At 47.0% G+C, this 19,450-nt stretch overlaps 1 protein-coding gene across 1 annotated transcript in view; it reads right to left on the reverse strand.

Annotated features, from left to right (window-relative positions):
• The window catches only part of AMOTL1 (angiomotin like 1), a 151,885-nt gene that overhangs the window by 19,148 nt on the left and 113,287 nt on the right, over window positions 1-19,450 (reverse strand). The window contains exons 10-11 of the mRNA XM_059186206.1: window positions 3,826-3,971; window positions 297-446 (exon numbers count right to left, since the gene is read on the reverse strand). Coding sequence (XP_059042189.1) covers window positions 297-446; window positions 3,826-3,971 — 296 coding nt within the window. The remainder of the gene's footprint in view (window positions 1-296; window positions 447-3,825; window positions 3,972-19,450) is intronic.

Below are 19,450 nucleotides of genomic sequence, written 5' to 3' on the forward strand. Positions count from 1 at the left end.
TCCACTACCTCTGACGTTTGTCCCCCAGAATGTCCAACAAACTCATCTTTCAAAGTCCTACCCAAATGTCCTCCCCAGCTGCATTCCCCTGTGCCCAGCCCCCAAGGGGTCAGCACTTTCTCTCTTTTAAGGACTTTTGTCCCAGCAATGAGGGGACCACCTGGTTCCTTTTCTCCATGGGCCACGATGTTGGTCTGCTGGGGACAGAAGCTCTCTGTCCCCTCTGAGTCCACAATGCACAGTGCACAACCTAAACCACAGCATGGTGCTGGAGGAATGGTCGCCCCCGGCCTCACCTGCTGGGTCCTCAGCGCATCCAGCTCTCTCTCCAGCCAGGTCCGCAGTCTCCGTTCCATCTGCTCCCGCTTCTCACATGCAGACTGCAGCTGGCTCAGGGCCTGCTGGAGCTTTTCTACCTTCTCCACATAGGCTTGCTTCTCTCGTAACTGAGCAGAGGACAGTGAAGACAAGCAGAGAACTCAGACCGGCAGTTCTCAAAGCTGAGGTGGAGGTGGGTGTGAGGGGTCAGATTAGCTGGGGATTGTGTTTGAACTACAAGTGGATGGCCCTTACCTAATGCCATCTCTCCGCCGTGCTGGGACAGAAAGGACTGACCCAAACAACACCAGTTACACCTAGAACAAATGGGATGCTTGGAATGAGAAACCCCTACCAGGGCACCTGCTTTCAGCCATGGGTCCAGCTCTAAGCTCCCTCCTTGGTGATTACTTAATCCTGTCAACATCTGCAGACATGGGAAATGAAGTTGGTAAAGAGTTTTTAAGCCCACAAGGAAAAGCTTATTTTATAATGTTAAGGAAAAAACCCCAAATAAAAAATCACATACATGCTCACAGCTCTGCCTGCCTATCATCAAAAACCTGGGAAAAAAGACTGGAAAGGAAGACTTTAAAAGCATCACCCATATTTATCTGTATGGCACAATAAGAATTTCTCCTCTTCCTTATTTTCTTCTGAAGTTTTCAAATCTTCTATAGTAACTGTAAATTACTATCACGGAGAAATTGTAGGTATATGTACACACTTGTGATAAAGATAAAATTTCCTATTGTAGATATGTGTGAAGTATCTTTCTTCACAAGAGTTCTGGGCCCTTTATAGGGGAGTAGTGGACAGCCCCGGACAGACAGGAAGGGCACAATGAACACCCCCCACCCACCACCACAACTGAGGAGATGGAGACTGAAGTAAAAAGGATTTATGGAAATATCACATCAGGCACGGATTTAGAATCACAATGCACAACGTCAACTCTCACTCCCAGACTTTGTTTTCCTCCAGTTAGGAGCCTGGCTCGCGTCCATAAATCCCAGGCCCCTTTCTAACTTCCTGGGAATCAACTTGTGCCAAACGTTGACTCGATCTGGTCATGCATGAGAAGACACCAGATGGTAGCTCCTGTCTGCACCTGGGTATGCTGAGGCTTTTCAGGGAATCCAGATCCTGAGCTCGGCCCACGATCACACTGGCAGGCTGGAACATGCTAGTGACTGAAGAGCCTGCTGCCAACGGTGGCTTCTCACTTCGAAGGCTGCACTGCAGGTGCTATGCCTATATCCTGGCCACAGCCACTGGAATAGGATGGAGAGACCTCTGACCTTTGGGGGCTGGGGAGCAGCAGCAAACTCAAAGCCTGCTCTAAACCTGCTCTTGGCAACATTTTCCATCTACCCCATCCATCCACTGTGCTTCTGATGGCTTGATTCAGTTGGATAGACATCTGAGAACCTACTAACTGCAGGCTTCTGTGCTAGAAGCTGGTTCAGCTGAGAAAACATTCTGTGAGTCCCCTTCATATACTGCTTGCCCTATCCTACACTGTCCAGTTTTCTGGGCATGTGGCTGTTAGAACAGAAGGGCCATGAGATCTGTGCCTTTCGGTCCCTGCTGGGCCAAGGTCCACCGTGTTCCCCCAGTGCCTGCAACAGTACCCGGCATCCAGTAGGTACTCAAAAAATATTTGTTGAATGGAGAACTCTTACTTCTCATAAACTCCAAGATCCTCAAAGGCATGGCTCTGTCTCATTCGCTTTTGTCTCAGCCTTTGGTCTAGCAAGGAGTGTACTGGAATGGGGAGGACTAAGAATAATAGTTTACATTAGCCAATGTTTTTCAAGTTCCTCCATGCCCAGCATTGTGCTTTATATGCAAAGATCTCACTGAATCCTCCGGTATCAGTAAAGGGACTGCTCTTGGGTCGTCTCCAGCTAAGAGAGAGAACTAAAGAGCTTACATGACTTGCTCAAGGTCACACATGGGACACATTCCAGGGTCAGGATTCGAATTCACTGTAGTCTGGCCCTGGAGTCAGTGTAAGCACTTGGGATGAGCTCTCTGAACTGAATTCAGACCCCTCAAAAGAAATGTGAATAAGATCACGGAGTGACACTGGAAGTCCAAAGAGAGATGCTGGAGAAGCTACACGCAATCAAAGATTTCTAGAACAACAAGAACATCCACAGTAGTGACTATAAAAACAAAACAAAAACTGTCTTTAGGAAGCTCCCAATTAACTTGTACTTCATTAGAAATATTAAATTTACAAGATTTTTAAAATTGTAATTTTCCTTGGCTCCACACATGGTGATGGCGCTTGAGTCATTTCAGTTATAACCATAATGAAGAGTGCTGGCCCCCTGGCCTCAGAGCAGACCTTGCGTCCTTTAGGGATTAAGGTCGCTTTCTGCACCAAATATACATCCTAGTTAATGGGTCCCACAGTGGTAACTGGGAATCCTCTGGGGCTATTGCTTGGGTCCTCATGCTAGACTTAAAATGCAGGTCCTGTACTGGACTGTGGGTTTAAAAGGCTTCTAGCGGAGAAGACCCTTGTTGACTTAGCAACATTCCCATTCGGCCGCTTGCACCATGACTGAATTTGCCGGGACCCCTGAGTTAGCCAGTGTCAGGAGAGGCCTTCTGAAGGAGCCGCTTTTCATTTTCGACAACAGCTGGATGAGTAGCAACACTGTCTGCTGCGCCCCAACACCGATGGCAGTACTGTGTGGATACCTCCCTTAGACCTCTTCCAGACTTCGAGTCTCCACTTTCGGCAGTGGCTCTGCACAGCTCAGGCCCCGTATCCTGGGGGGCTGGCTGGCGTGGGGGCCAGAGGTGCAGGCTGCCGTCCTCCTGCCTAGGCTCCTCCTCCTTTCCTGCTGCCGTGTCTGCGGCCTGCACCCCCTAGCCTGACCCTCAGAAATGGTCGATCGACGTCCACCGTCGGGATTCCTGGCAAAGTCGGCCTCACAAAATGCCAGCTAAGGGATTGATTTCTTCAGAAACCACCAAATCCAGAATGCTTGAGAGGGATCACACGTTCCCAGACCAGGGGATTCACTGCCCAGCTGAGCCAACTTCTGGAAACTGGAGACCGCTTTGCTGAATGCCACACCAACTCTACCCTACTGGAAGACTTCTGCTTTTTTTTAATGCAATCAAGAGCCCAAAGATGGAGCAAATAAACTATTTTTAGAAAACGAAAACAAAAAAATAAAAACTGTTAGTCTCTTTTCTCTACAGGTACCAGTGGTTTACAGTCCTTCCATTTGTTTCCAGCCCTGGCCGCTTGCCCACCCCTGGTCTGCAGGCCAGGATTCGGGGGGAAAGTGAGCTCCTTCAAGGCTGCCATTCACACTTGGCCTGGCTCTGGGCTGGATAAACTCTGCTGGCATTTATTTTGATTTGGGAGGCCTGCTGCATCCCTCCCCGTGACTCAAAGCCTTGGAGCTGGCTCCACTGAGGGGTGCCGGTTGGGTAAAGGCAACAGAGGCCCTTTGGGCTCTGCCCCCAACCCCATCTCACCTCCTCCTCCAGCTTGATGACCCTGGCCTGGGCGTTGCTCAGAGCCTGGTCCAGGATCTCAATGTGTCTCCGGTGGTCCTCACTCGCGGTCCGCACTGCCGCTAACTCCATTTCCAACTTCTCCTTCTCCTTCAAGAATTCTTTGTCTAGAAGGGAGACAAGAACAAAACTACCTCTATTAGAAAGCACTCACCCTCTGGGCTCATGGCCAGTCTACATCTGGCAGGGATTAGAAATAAAAAGGCACGCAGAGCGCGGAGGGTTGAATTACTGCTTTTGCTCCCTCTTAATAGCGGTGATGTGTGAGGTAAGGATTTGCTCAAAAACCTCGGTAACTCTAGATACATTACAGGTCACAGCTACAGAGGCGAAAGGGACACCCCATTTTCTCCATAACTCACTTCTGTACATTTGTTTTCACACTTCATATAAACCTTGTACCTAGGATTTCATTTTATGCTCCCAACCTCCCCTGCTTCCGTTTTCAGAACCCATAATGAAACGGCAACCAGGGACTAACAATACTAATATTCCCATTCACAGAATCCTGAGGCCAGACAGCAGAGGGGAGCTCCAACCCAGGCCTCCAATCCGGAGCTGAAGCCTCTTCCTGTATGACCTGCCCCTCCCCCCACCACCACATCTTTTCCTAGTTCTGCTCAAGAGTGGAAAGGGTATTACTTTGGATTTAGGGACATGCTCTTGGTTTAGGAAATGGCTTTCCTCCTGTTGCACGACCGTGTAACTGATGGCAATCATGGTCCCTTCGTACGTGGAGAGCAAAGGCTGCCCGACATTCGGTGGCTTCCACACAGCCTTCCTGCTGACTAACTACCACCTCAGTTGAAGCAGGGATGGCCAACGGTGTCATGGGGTCAGTATTATTTATCAGATATTATTCCTGTTAACAAAATCAACACATTTTTAAAATAAATCAGAATATTTAGTCATGTTGTTTATAACATGGAAAAGACATGAATGGACTCGATGTACAAGACTTCACACCCTACAAGACACTGTGTTGCAGTCACTGAAATTAAATAAGACAACAGCGGCGCCTGGGTGGCTCAGTCGGCTAAGCATCCGACTCTTGCTTTCAGCTCAGGTCACGTTCTCAGGGTTTTGGGATCGAGCCCTACGTTGGGCTCCATGCTCGGCACGGAGTCCACTTGAACTCCTTTCTCTTCCGCTCCATCTGCCCCTCCCAGATAAGTAAATAAAATCTTAAAAAATAAATGTATGAATAAATAAATAAGAGGATGCTAGTGGCATGAAAAAAAAAAAACCTCATTACTGAAAAAAAAAAATTGGTTACGTAAACTGTGTGCACACTATTCCATAGTTGTCAAAAACAAGGCACACAATGACAACAGTGGCACAGCAGGAGTTAGAGGTTGATTCCTACGGGGGCCCACGCCACTCAGATGCCTCTGACGGGTTACATGGATCCTGCGGTGCCCACACCACAGCACAGAAAACCACCGTCTAGAAGCTCCAACAGCGCATGCCAGTGGTTTCCTTCATTCATATTTCCTCATAGAGTCACCCCTGAATTTAACCAAGAGTTATCAAACATGAAGGACCAGCCCTGTGGGCACTGAAGCGAAGGAATGAATGCTGTCCTTCAAGGAGCAGGAAACATGCTTTTGAATACAGGGCTTGAGAACAAAAAAGGCACTTTAAGCCTGCAAATACCCACTAACAAACTCACAATTTTCGAGCCGGAAGGGATCACAGGAAATATCCCCCTCCAGTCCCACCCCTGTTGCTTTATGAGTTAGAATAGGAAAGCCCAGGAGCAAAGGCACTTGTCCAAGGTCCCCCTGCCAGCTGGCGCAGAGCCAGGGCCAGAATCCGGGTCCCTGATGTTCAGGTACAATGTCCTTCCTGCTGGCCTGCCCCGCCCCTGCATTGTGAGGTCCCATGGACAGGATCCGTGTGCAAAAGCAACAGCATCAAAAGTGACAGACTGAGAAGCCTTGCACGGTTAAGGAGCACATGTATTGCCTGGAAACCATGGTATCCCCGGAAACAAAAGGAGGCCACCAAGACCCTAACACTGAACACAGAATCACTTTCAGGCTATTTGTGTGTCTCGCTGCAATCCCCTACCTCTCCCTTTCAGTGGCGTTTGAGATGCCACCTTTGAAACTTCGTCATCCGTGCAGAATGGCCACGAGAGGCCTCAACAGATGGGTCAGCAGCAGTTTGCGGGCTCTGCGCCACCACCCATAGCCCTGAGTGACCCGGAGCACTTCACGGTGCAGAGTCAAGGACACTAGAACACAAGCCCCACGGGTCTGGACAACATCTCAGCAGGCATGGTGCCCAGGGGCCTTGTCCAGGATCTGGAGGGCACCCAGGCACTCAGCATGCTTGAGAACCAGCCACTAAGGTTTGCAGTTTCTATCTGCTTATCAGCCTAAGCAAAGAAGTTATTCTCTGTCTTGAGGGCAGCCAAGGACACAATGATTTTGACCAGAAGAGAGCAAAATGATAGACCTGAGCTCAAGACCAGAGGCACGATCAGGGCTTCTCGAGTTTTGCAAACTGATGGTCACAATTACTGCTGTGTCACAAGGACAACTATTTAGGTTTCTGAATTAAACATCCCTCGACTCCAACATGTAAGCGTGTGCACACGCACACACACTCACCCTGGATTCCAGCATTTGCTATTTCCTTGCTATCATACTGTGGCTAAAGCATTCACCTCGACCTCAGAAAGAACAGGATTCAAACCCTAAGTTCACCACTTTCTGGCTATGAGGTCTCAGGCGTGGTTCACCGGAGACTCCGCTTCCTCATCTCATCAAATCTCCTCATGAGAAAGCAGCTACATCACAGAGCTGCCTGATGGCCCTATTAATGGAGAGGAAATACACAAAGCCTAAAGACCTGACTAACCTCGAGTCTGTTTTGGTCATTATTGACTCTCTGAGCCTAGAACCACCGCTAGCTCAATACTGTTGCATGAATGGATGATTTTCTACCAGGCCAAGTTCATGGCCGAGTGTTTAATACATGGTAGTTCTTGTTAGCTGCTAGGTATTTTCTGACAGCGTTTGCTACACAGTGCCACTCTGCCACTGAGGCCACCACTCATCAGACATCTGGGACAGACCACGGATGCCCCCAGTTCCCTCCTCTGCTCAGGCTCCCTGAACCTCACATCGTACACCGCGACACAAAGACGTGACTATTGAACGAAGACTCCATGAGGTCTGAACTGAAATTCGCGGGTGGAAACACCTCTGTTACGAGTTTGGAAATTACCTCGGCCTTCAGGCTGCAGCCACCACACTTAGCATCACTCACACTGGCTCAGAAGTTTGTGTCCACGGAGAGGAAGTAGTGCTCTCCACAGCAAAGTTGTACTAACAGTGTTCATGGCAATAGCAACAGTAACAAAACCCACTCAAGTTTGCGGAATGACTACTTTGTTCCAAGAGTAGTGTCTTTGTTCCTTTTAATTATTCCCTTTCTTCTCAGTTTGCTGGGTGAGGTAGGCACCACTCGTATTTCCATCTTCCTGCTGAGGCAAATGACCCTGGGGCTGAGTGACAGGCACACACAAGTGGGAGTGCCGGATCAGTGGAGAGAGAGAACGTGTCTCCGTGCCTCTCTGCTCACATTCATGAGCACGGCACTCTATGCCTTTAAGGTAAGGATCACAACAGTCCCTGCTTGAAAGATGTGCACGGTGAATGCCCAGGTAGTGTCAACTGTGAAGATGGTTCTTTCTGGCGTTCCTAAAAGCATGATCCGTTATAGGGTGTCAAGATGAATAGGTCATGGCGTGCCGCTCTCAGTCGGGCAGGAAGAGAGCACGGACACATGCAGAGGCCACGTGATGAGTCGCTCTGAGATGCCTGTGTGGGTGCTGTGAGAACACAGAGGACGTTTCACGGAGGGCTAGCATGTAAGGGGGAGTGGCCATCCTGGCGGTGAGCCTGTGGGCACGGGGGCTGTGGTCCTGGAGAGACAGAATGGAGGAGATGCCAAGGGAGAGTCCCAGGGGTGAAATCACTGCCTAAGAAGGTCCCTTCAGCTTATTATGAGCTAAGCCCCTTTGGGAAATGTCAAGAAAGACCAGCCTCACGCTGAATTTCTGGTTGGGCTCCAATGTATATACTGAGAATTCCTAGAACAGGCAAGTTGACACCAGAGAACTCTTGCCCAGAATGTTCTGTTTACTCAGTGGATATGAATTACCCTGAACTGCGTGGAGCAGGGGGTTGTTGAGCCGATGGCTCTGGTCCCATTTCCACAGAGGATGTCTGCTCATACACTGTTTACTCTGGAAACCACAGAGGTGGCACGGCTTCGCAGCCAGGCCGACCTGGCTGGCTTCCGGCACCTTTGCACAGCGGCTCACCTTGGACCTGAGAGACGTGCCGGGTCCAAGGTCACACACTACTGCGTGTGACTGACAGGAGGTTTAGAACCACCAGACAAGAGAGAACAACAGCAAGAGTGGACACCTTAGTGGGGGCTTCCCATTTCCAGAGCCTTACAACAGAACCTCATTCTGCTCCTCACAACGACTCCATGTGACAACTGAGAAAAGCAGAGTGAAGTGAGCTAGGACCCTTGTGTGGGTCACACAGCTGTCTCTGTCCCGCAGAAAGGGCGAGAGTGGGTGAAAAGAGGAGCAGGAGGCTCCCTTTCCGTCCTACCTTCTCCCCTGTCAGTTCCAGGGGGTGTCCAGAGTGGCCAGTCTGGGGACACGGTTTCTACACATAGGCTCCGAGCACCAGGCCAGACTGCCCGGCTGATCCACAGAGTGGTGGGCCCCAGCCACCTCTGCTGAGGTGTCCTGGGGACAGAGACCATGTGTGGGGTTGGACTTGGTGAGGAGGTGTCGGGGCCCCGTGGGCTGCACTGCTAGTTTCCAATGCAGCACCCCAACCTCTGGCTGGAGTTCATGAGGGAGTAAAGCTGTGACCTGGCTCTTCTCAAGCAGGTATCAATTCTGAGGCTTTTCTTGAGATAATGGGTTTTTGAGGAGGTTTTCCCGGAGCCGCATGTAACTAGAGGGATGGGGGTCCAGCTGCTGCCACCTTGACCAAGGGCTGACTAATTTACTAGAATGCGTGGAAGGTGAAAGATAGGTCTTCTCTTTCCTCTTCTCTCCTTTTAGCAAGAACCACGGTTTAACCCATTCACTCGCAGGTTCTTTGGGGATTTAGATCACACTCATCGTTGGTGTGTGATGTGTGTGTAGACATCAACACAGACCAAGCTAACTCTGTTGAAGTCCAAAATCCCATGTGCTCACATAGCAATGCACAACTAGCCCATTTGGGCACCTGGTTTTGCGCAACAATTTCCCTGGGGCACTTCTCAAGGAACATTCTCACTGCCTTGGATGTGGCAAGAGGGAGTGGTGGTGACAGAGTCAAGGGAAGACGAGGCAGGCACAATCCAACACTCCTCTCTGAAACACCAATGACCAGAAGTCTCGTTCTGACTGATGAGACTGATTTTAGGAGTCCAGTCTCTGGACCGGCCTGAGTAGAGATAATGTGAAGGATGTTACCAGAGAACAGGCTGTAGACTGCAGGAGTCAGAGGAGATGGGACTGACAGTGGCCAGGCCCTCCGTGTACCCCAGCAGAGGCCCCACGTCCAGCACTAGTGTGAGACAGCTTGTGCAAGGCATGAGCCTCCTCACGGGATCTCCACAGAGCAGACAACTTCCATGAAGTCGGCTAACACTCCTGGACGGTAACCCAGGTCTTCCACTAGTAGCCATATTCTAGCATGTTCTTTGGAGAAACAGAGAAAGCCATACTGTAAAGAGTGAAGACTCAAGCAGGGAGATAGGGAAAGGTGGGTGAGAGTCCAGGCTACGTTACTAGGAGGGAGGAAAACAGCCATGCAGACAGACACAGACCCCTAAACACAACCCTGTCTTGATTCTCACAGACAGCCGGGGGCCCCTAGACCTCACGAGGTCTGCCTGCACTCGCTGCCTGGCTACTCCCTCACACCTTATGTTCTCAGAAAACAGTCCTCTTCTCCGGCCCTAAGCTAGCTCAGGCAGATTTTTCTTTTCATAATGAAAGATCACTAAGACACTCAGTCCTCTTTCTTTATACATCTACTCCTTCTCCACCAAGAAAAATCTTGGCAGTTGGTAATGTCTCAGAAGGCCGTGCCCAATGCTGTCAGCTCTGGTAACCAGAACCTTCTCTGTGCTGCTGATGAAACTCTTGTGAAAAGATGTCCAAATAATTATCTGCCATATTCTCTCCCTAAAATTTCTTCTCCTGTCTCTTCTTCCTTAGGGATGCTTTGGCTCTGAGCTCCCCGGCACCGTGTCTTGTAACACTGGACAGATGTTAGGCAGGACTCTGTCCCAAGGGCCAGCTACACACTGTGAAGTAAATGAAGTCCCCCATTGACACTAAGAGAAACTCTGTGTGTGTGTGTGTGTGTGTGTGTGTGTGTGTGTGTGTGACTACAGAGACAATAGGACCTATATCATTTAGCTCACTGCACGTTATGCAGGTTCTTTGTGCCTCAAAGTTATTCTTACGTGGGGCGCCTGGGTGGCTCAGTGGGTTGGGTCTCTGCCTTCGGCTTGGGTTATGGTCTCACGGTCCTGAGATCGAGTCCCACATCGGGCTCTCTGCTCAGAGGGGAGCCTGCTTCTCCCTGGCCCCTCAGCCTGCCTCTCTGCCTACTTGTGATCTCTCTCTCTCTCTCAAATAAACAAATAACCTTAAAAAAAATGATATTTTTACACTGGAGTGCACTCTGGGCCTCTGCCCTCACCTGCTCACCTCAGTTTCAGCATCAAACCAATGAACCTAGAAAGAGACCCCCCAAATATAATCCAGACAGGGCACTGTTTACATCAGAGAAGAGTCAGCTACTGACACGAGGCTTATTTGATGTGAAAGAGGAGAGATGATCGACCTTTAAAGCCACACTCAATAATTCAGACACAAGAAAAGTAATACACTACAACGCTGACCCCAAATGCTGTTTGTTTAGCTTTTCGTTGTCTTTAAGGTTTCTCAGGTACGGCAGATTGTGATTTCTGGAAAGGGTCTGCAGCTCCAGCCCTCCGAGGAGCCAAGAGCAGGTTGCCATGGTTCCGCCGGCGACTGGAGACAGAGGTTGTGAGTGGGTGGCTAAGTAGGCCTATTAACAAACACGGGGACACTCCAGTGGGGGCTTGTTCTACATGGCTCAGAGAGTGAACTGTTTTTAAAGGAATTCTCAAGGACAAAAATTAAGAACAGGAGTTCTTCTTTTTTAAAAAAGATTTTATATATTTATTTGACAGAGATCACAAGTAGGCAGAGAGGCAGGCAGAGAGAGAGAGGAGGAAGCAGGCTCCCTGCTGAGCAGAGAACCTGATGCGGGGCTCGATCCCAGGACCCTGAGATCATGACCTGAGCCGAAGGCAGAGGCTTAACCCGCTGAGCCACCCAGGCGCCCCAAGAACAGGAGTTCTAACCCAACTGTTTTGTAGAGACTTGGCAGAGAAAGGAGGGGAGGGGAAAGAAGGGATGTGGGGGGTGCTGAGTAGGAGGAAATGGGTTCTGAGGAAGGCATCCTCCTCTCCTGGTCTCAACCAGAAATCTTTTCAGCTTAAATTTAGAATTTCCTTCTAATTTAAAAAGAAAATAAACTGTCTCTTTTTCATGGTACTAAGGCAGCAAGAAGACCCTAAAATGTGAAACGGTTTTCAAGACCCACCCTGCAAGTTTTTCTGATTCCTTTGATAAAACAGATCTCTCCTGCATGGGAGAGCCTGAACTCATCTATGTTGTTGAGGGGGCAGCAGGTGGGGCGAGCTGTCCGATGAGTCCTTACCATCTTCTGCCTTGTATGCCACATACAGAGGCCCGTGTCTGCCTGTATGAACCTTCCTACTGAGTGTACTTCATACTACCTCTGTAGGATGTTAAGAATCTAAGACAATGAATCTTGGAACACTGAAAAAATGAAATTAAATTGAAAAAAACAAAATCAAAATCAAAATATCAATATTTAAAAAAAAAAAAGAATCTAAGACAATGGAAGTGTTTCATAGGGGAACAGCTATGGCAGGATCAGGAAACAGCTTACCAAGGAAGAGGATACGACTGGTATGTGAGTGAATTCTAACACAGTCTTTAAAATAAGACTTGAAAGTGATAGCTTCAGGAGCGCCTGGGTGGCTCAATCAGTGAAGTATCTGCCGTCAGCTCTGGTCATGATCTTGGGGTCCTGGGATCGAGCCCTGCATCAGGCTCCCTGCTCAGCAGGGAGCTTGCTTCTCTGTCTCTCCCCCAGCTCATGCTCTCTCTCTCACAATAAATAAATAAAAATCTTAAAAAAGAATTTTTTTTAAACAATAGCTTCAGGTCCTTATCACTAGAAAGCTACAAAACCTACCAGGAAATATTCTAGTCATCTAATAAATGGAAATAATACATTTTGGTCTTAACATCCTTATATTTTCATTATATCACAAAATGCAGATTTTGTTATATAGAACATATAACTTATATAAAATATAAGTTAATATCCAGGCCTCAATGTGAGTTTGTTGCACCCAAAGTAAACTACCTTAGCTATATGGGAGAAATACCTGAATACCAGTAGTTCTCCTCAATATAATTTTCTATAAATATAGTTCTCTTGAATACAATATAATCTCTTAAAATAAAATTTTATCTAATTTGGTTTTCGTATTGCATTTTCATGCTGGAAACTGTACTAACACATTCAGGTACGATTCATAGGTGTTTGTTTGTTTGTTTGTTTGTTTGTTTGAACCTACCTCAATTTATGACCTCTGCAGCTTGCTAACTTGCTGGACTGAGCAGACACCTATGCATCCGCTCAGGCTCCCAAGGTACAGCTCAACCTCCCACTTTATTATTGGTTTGTTTTTTTTTTACTTGAAATAAAAATGAACTGCTCTTTCCCTCTCACTGCTGACAGGAAGATAACCAAGCAATGAACAGTGCCCCAGAAATATAGGACGGACAGGGCATTTGGTTTGACTGTAGACATGTCCGTGACTTGATTTTAAACCACCCTTTCCCCATCAGAGAAGAGAAGACTGTTTCTCTATTTTTGTCTTTTCTTAATATAAAAAGATAAACCATGGACACTTCTATTTCCAGGTATGACCCAGCAGATAGTGTGGTTCTCAGTTTAGAAAACGACCATAAGACCCAGGCATAATACAGAGAGCAGGGACATGAAGATACACAGGGGGAGGGGGGAGGCTAGGAAAGGGCCACGGGATCTACACGGGCTATACTTTGACTATGGTGGTTGCTACGTTGCCTCACACATCATACACCCCAAATGTGTAAAAAAAAAAATATATATATATATATGTATACATATATATATATATATATATATATATACCCTTTATATATCTATATCTGTTTTGATTAAGACATTAAGGCATTATTAGCACCACGCTCTAACCAACTGAGCTAATATGTATAAATAAAAAGTTATGACTTTCAAATGGGCCCTTTGGATGGCAGTTAAGTTTTAACACCAGCACCTGGCTCAGAGTGACATTTATGCTGGGAAAGCTGTTCTACCTAGGAAACAGTCCTTCTAGGACTGACTGAGAACAAAGAAATACGAGGCCGGCAGTTGCGTCTTCTGCCTCCTTCGACTTCTGTAACACCTCCCTCCCATTATCATTTTTGTAATTTGCTTCGAACCAATCCTTTTCTTTCTCTTCTTTCTACCAAACCACAGTCTTTGTAAGCAAAAAGAAAATTAGTAACAGATGCAAGCTTATTTTTAATGGTCTAAGACCAAATTTTCTGGACTTAAAACAAACATTTTGTCCTCTCAAAGTCCTCGAATTCCATTAAGATCCAGCTGTATGCTCTCACTACAATTCGTGAACCAAAAATAGTTACAAAAATGAATTGTAAAGGAACCGTACCGCAGAATTACTCATTGTATTCTGCTTAATTTTTATTTTTCACCATCTCAAGAACAAAACGTTTAATTTCACAGATATTTTGAGAAAACTTTTTTTTTAGACTCTGAGTTCTATTCTGGTCTCAACAATTTTTTGTTTTGTATTTGAAGTGAGATACTGGATTACCCAACAAGGCCTTCTGTTACAATTGGCCAGGGTTCAAAGACAGATATAGAAGTCAGAAGCACAGAATATTAATTCCAATCGTTAGAACTCACTTGAGAAGACGCAAAGACATTATTATGAGTCACAGTGCTGGGCTAAATAATTTTCAACCAAATAACACTTCCAGGAAGGAATTACTTAGACCCACCCTACTATCCCAGATTCTTCTTGAGATAAAAATATGAAATCATTCATCAGCCCAAGAATCAAAAGAGATAACCTTTGAAGAGGGGAAGGAAAAAAGAAATAGGAGCGCCTGGGTGGCTCAATGGGTTAAGCGTCTGCCTTCAGCTCAGGTCATGATCCTAGGGTCCTGGGATGGAGCCCCGAATCAGACTCTCTGCTCAGTGGGGAGCCTGCTTCCCACTCTCTGTCTGCCTCTCTGCCTACTTGTGATCTCTGTCTATCAAATAAATAAAAAAATAAAATCTTTATTTAAAAAAATGTAAAAAAGGAAGTTCCAACTCTCATCACAGCTTAGCCATTAAACACTGATGGGACCTTGGGGAAACCACTGGATCATTCTGGGCTGCAGTTTCTTCGTTAGTAAAACATGCAGGTTACTCTGAAAAAGTTCTATGATCACTGGGAGTCCACCACTGTCCCCGCTCACATTAAAAGTTCTCTCCACCTCCTGATACACAAGAAGGGCCTCCCCTCGCCAGCTTAGTACGTGCCTGGGCTCCAGACTCAGAATGACCTGCATTCAAAACCTGTCTGCTCCACTCTCCACCTTGTATGACCATGGACAAGTGACTCAGCCTTCCCATGCCTCCGAGTCCTTGTCTATACTGTATTTTTGATACCGACCTCATGGGTTGTTGGTACCTATAGAGGCTATAGGTACCACTTGGAAGATGGTAAGCGTTCCGCTAATGTTGGCAGCTGTTACTGTTCATCAATGACCACAGCCAGGCTGGCCTGAAGCACGACCTCAAGGACAGATCCAAAGGAGCAAACTGCAGTTCTGCCAGAGGAAAAGCTTTTTTTAAAAAAGATTTTATTTATTTATCTGACAGAGAGAGAGATCACAAGTAGGCAGAGAGGCAGGCAGAGAGGGAAGCAGGGAGCCTGCTGAGCAGAGAGCCCGATGCGGGCCTTGATCCCAAGGCACTGAGATCATAACCTGAGCTGAAGGCAGAGGTTTAACCCACTGAACCACCCAGGCCCCCAAAGATAAGCTTTAAACCATAAGCTCAGCAGCTTCTGACGACACTGTCTTTTACAGCGACAATGAGATGGCCTTCTAATGAGCTCCAGTTCAGAGCACACATGCATTTCTGGGGACCGCATCTGTGACCTTCAAGGTCCTCTCCAAGATCTGCAGACCTCACCTCACAGAAGGCTGCTTACGGCAGGAATTTCTGGCATTAGTGCCAGACCTCACCATCCAGGACCACCAGCCCCCTCTCCCTCATTAACAAATTCTGGATCCTCACTGGGAGCTAAGTCTGGTGACTGCATTTCTACACGTCTCAGTGCATCTAAAATGATGACAATCATGCTCCCTTGATTAGGGATGAAGTAAAAGAGGAACAACAGTGACAATGACATCTTGGTTTCTAAATTAGGGCAATTCACAAAGTAAGATGTAGGGGCTACTTCAGGAGAGCTTTCTTTTCCATCCTCCTACTGAGGTTCCTGCTTTTTCTCTCCTTCTGTGACTAGTAGCTGCCATGGAGGTCAGCACCCTCTGGCCTGCAGACCAAATCCCACAGGCTGATTCTGTCAATCAAGTGTCACTGGCACTCAGCCACGCCCACTGGCATATGGAGTGACTACAGCAGCTTTCAGGCTAGAGGGACAGACAGGAGCAGGGACAGCCCCCAAGCCTAAAATTCTTTACCATCTGGCCCTTTATAGAAAGAGTTTGCTGACCTGTGGCCTAAAACACAGCTCAGAGTAGACAGTAGACAGTACCTATTTGATTAAATGACAATCATCATGATTGTATTCAATATTCAATAAATACTTATTAAATGACTCCAAGGGCCAGGCACTGTATCAGGTTCTGGAAATACAAAGACCTGGGACTGCAGTGGTGAGGAGAACAGACGGGGCCCAAGCCTCATGCTATGTATGGTTTCGTGAAGAACACAGAACACAACCACCTGAACAGTTATTTATGTGTAACTGTGAATGAGCCTTTACAAGGAGAAAAGTACCCAGTGTCAGGGGACGATATAAAAGGAAGACTTCTCTGGCAATTGCCATTTAATGTGAATGGAGACCTGGAATCCTGGATCTCCTGGTTCTGAACCATCAAGGAAAGTGAGGGTCTCCTGACGGCACACGAAAGGCAGACTTCAGCACTGATTTCCATTTCGTGCTTACTCTATCCATCCATCCATCCATCCATCCATCCATCCATCCATCCACCAAGGTCTTAGTCCAAGAAACAGGGATCCTAATAAAGTCATGGACATTTGCTCTTTCCATCCCCTCACTGGAATGCCAAGCGTCAGCTGTCAGAGGCCAGCGTCAACACATGATCAAGAGACAGTTCTTCAACCAGCTCTGGTTCTCAAAGCTCGGAAAATCAGCCTACATTGAATGATGTTAATTTTCACACTTGGGGAGATTCTGCTGAACACAAACAGATGCTCCGCAGCCTGGGTGTGCTTTGCCAGTTGCTGTGTAGGTTTGAAGTTTCTCAGCACGGCCTGTCAAGGCTGATCAAGTGGCTTAAGCACACACATGCTCTGCTTTCCAAATTCAGCAAGGCTCCATGAGCTAGAGGGCCTTCTTTGGGAACATGGCCCATTGCCCCACCCCAGAAACGGGCAGGTCCTGCCAGAGAAGGTGAGCGGAGGAAGGCCGCAAGGAGCAGGAAGAAGTACTGCAGAATGAATGCACTGTATCAAGTCTCTGCCTTTCCTATCCCTGGTTATCCCTCCCAGCCCTGTTGGTTGAAGTTGAATCAGATTGATGCCATTTCTTTTTTTTTTTTTTTTTAAGATTTTATTTATTAATTTGACAGAGAGAAATCACACAAGTAGACGGAGAGGCAGCCAGAGAGAGAGAGAGGGAAGCAGGCTCTCTGCTGAGCAGAGAGCCCGATGCGGGACTCGATCCCAGGACTCTGAGATCATGACCTGAGCCGAAGGCAGCGGCTTAACCCACTGAGCCACCCAGGCGCCCCTGATGCCATTTCTTTAGAAGAAAGGGAGGTACAGAGAGATGAAGCATCTGTCTTCACCTCACTGAGTACCTTCATGAAAGGCCAGGATTTAGAAGATGTAGCCACTGATCCAACATTATTTGCTTGAGACTGTGCCTCAAAACCTTTAATATTTAGGACTGCACAATCCTATTAAACATAGGGGCCATCTTTAATGAAAACCAGTTAATTTAGGGCAAGAAAAGTCTCTTGACTTAAGTGAAACTGCCTTGGCAGGCTTCATGGTTCTTTCCCTTCACCCAGACACGCATCTGTGGTGTCTGGAATGGTCTATGGATTGGTCAACATGAGCATCTGGCTATTTGCTACAAAAACCTTCAAATACCATGGCCAACTCTAATCTCCAACACAACCACAGGGGAGTAAAAGCAAAGGAGTCAATGGAACCAAAGTCAGCTCTATTAATATCAAATTTCAGGAAAGACACTATTAAATATAGTGTCCTTACTAGTAAAGGACTTCTCTTTCTTCAGTATCTTTCTACTTTAAAAAAAAAAAAAAAAAGGAGGGAAGGCAAAAAAGGGAATTTGAGAATTTTTTTAAAAAAGATTTTTATTTATTTAAGAGAGAGAGTGTGTGTGTGCAGGAGCAGGGAGAAGAGCAGAGGGAGAGATAAAGGGAGAATATCTCAAGCAGGTTCCCCGCTGAATGTGGAGCCTGATGTAGGACTCGATCTCACAACCCTGATAGTACCACCTGGGCCACAACCAAGAGTCTCATGCTCAACTGACTGAGCCACTCTGGCAGCCCCTGAGCATTTTTTTTTTTTAAAGATTTTATTTATTTATTTGACAGAGAGACATCACAGGTAGGCAGAGAGGCAGGTAGAGAGAACGGAGGAAGCAGGCTCCCTGCTAAGGAGAGAGCCCGATGCGGGGCTCGATCCCAGGACCCTGAGACCATGACCTGAGCGGAAGGCAGAGGCTTTAACCCACTGAGCCACTCAGGCACCCCCCACCTGAGCATTTTTAAGTTGCTTCTATTCTGACAGTTCTTTTACTAATTTGCCTAACGTCTTAAAGTAACTGAGGATAACCCGTGTTCTCTCCAAATATGACTGGGAGATACTGAGCTAAAGAGCACATTTTGATACTGATGCTGCAGAAGGAGAATTTCCAGCCTATTGTTACAAGGATTTTTCCACTTTTATTCCTTCCCTCAATACACATTTACTGAGCGTCAATTACATAAAAAGGTTCCAGGGCTTTTAGTGAGGGTTGGGGGTGGGTACTGCAACTATCGGTGAAGAATGTCTACGGTTCTCCCACCTAGAGGAGGGGATCCATGCAAAGAAATCACAGCCACAGGGAACGCAGGTGAAGTAAGTGCTGTAGTAGGCTCCTCTCCAAGTTGGGAGAAGCTGTAAGCACGGGCAGGACCTGAGGAAAAATAACTACTTCTCTCCTGTCCTTCCTAATGAAGCCCAATGGAAACCCACCATGTGATGTCATGACACGCAGCGAGGAGTTAGAACAATCTCCTTGCACTCTATGTGGGTCAACGGAACCAGTGTTTATGTCACTGAAACTTCTGTTTTGTGTTTCACGCAAGCCCTTCCAGGAACCACAAACACCAGAGGAAGGCTCTTGCAGGAAATTGAATCAGTCTCTTTCATATTCTATGAGAGAAAATCAAAGTACCTCAAACAGGATCAAGAGTAAGAGGACGATTACAAGACACACGGAAAATGGCAAATTGCTGTAATTTTAAAAATAGGTTGGTCGCAGGGGCGCCTGAGTGGCTCAGTGGGTTAAGCTGTTGCCTTCGGCTCGGGTCATGATCTCGGGGTCCTGGGATCGCGTCCCGCGTCGGGCTCTCAGCTCAGCGAAGAGCCTGCTTCCTTCTCCCTCTCTCTCTGCCTGCCTCTCTGCCTACTTGTGATCTCTGTCTGTCAAATGAATAAATTAAAAAAAAAAAAATCTTAAAAAAAAATAGGTTGGTCACAGACATGTTTTTGTATCAATTTCCAAACCCACCAAGAATTACAAGAGAAATCAAACCCATATGGTTCTGACTTCTTTACGGCCATTACTCAACAACTTAGACAAATAACTGAATGTCCAAAACATCTTTATTTTATTATTATTATTTTTTTAAATGAGAGAGGGACATCATTTAACAGCCAGAATCTAACTACACAGACTCAAGTTTAACCAAATATGCTGAACCTGGAGGGCCTAAGGAATCCCAAAGAGGTGGTAGAGACAAGTTCTCGCACACTGTGAAATGCGGCTGGTTTTAGCCTGGAATAACACATGCACACCTCAGCTCATCAGCTCCCACTCAACCCGAGAATGTGAGACGATCACCTCT

The sequence above is a fragment of the Mustela lutreola genome, chromosome 1 (genome assembly GCF_030435805.1).
Source record: "Mustela lutreola isolate mMusLut2 chromosome 1, mMusLut2.pri, whole genome shotgun sequence".
In the NCBI taxonomy this organism is placed as follows: Eukaryota; Metazoa; Chordata; class Mammalia; order Carnivora; family Mustelidae; genus Mustela; species Mustela lutreola.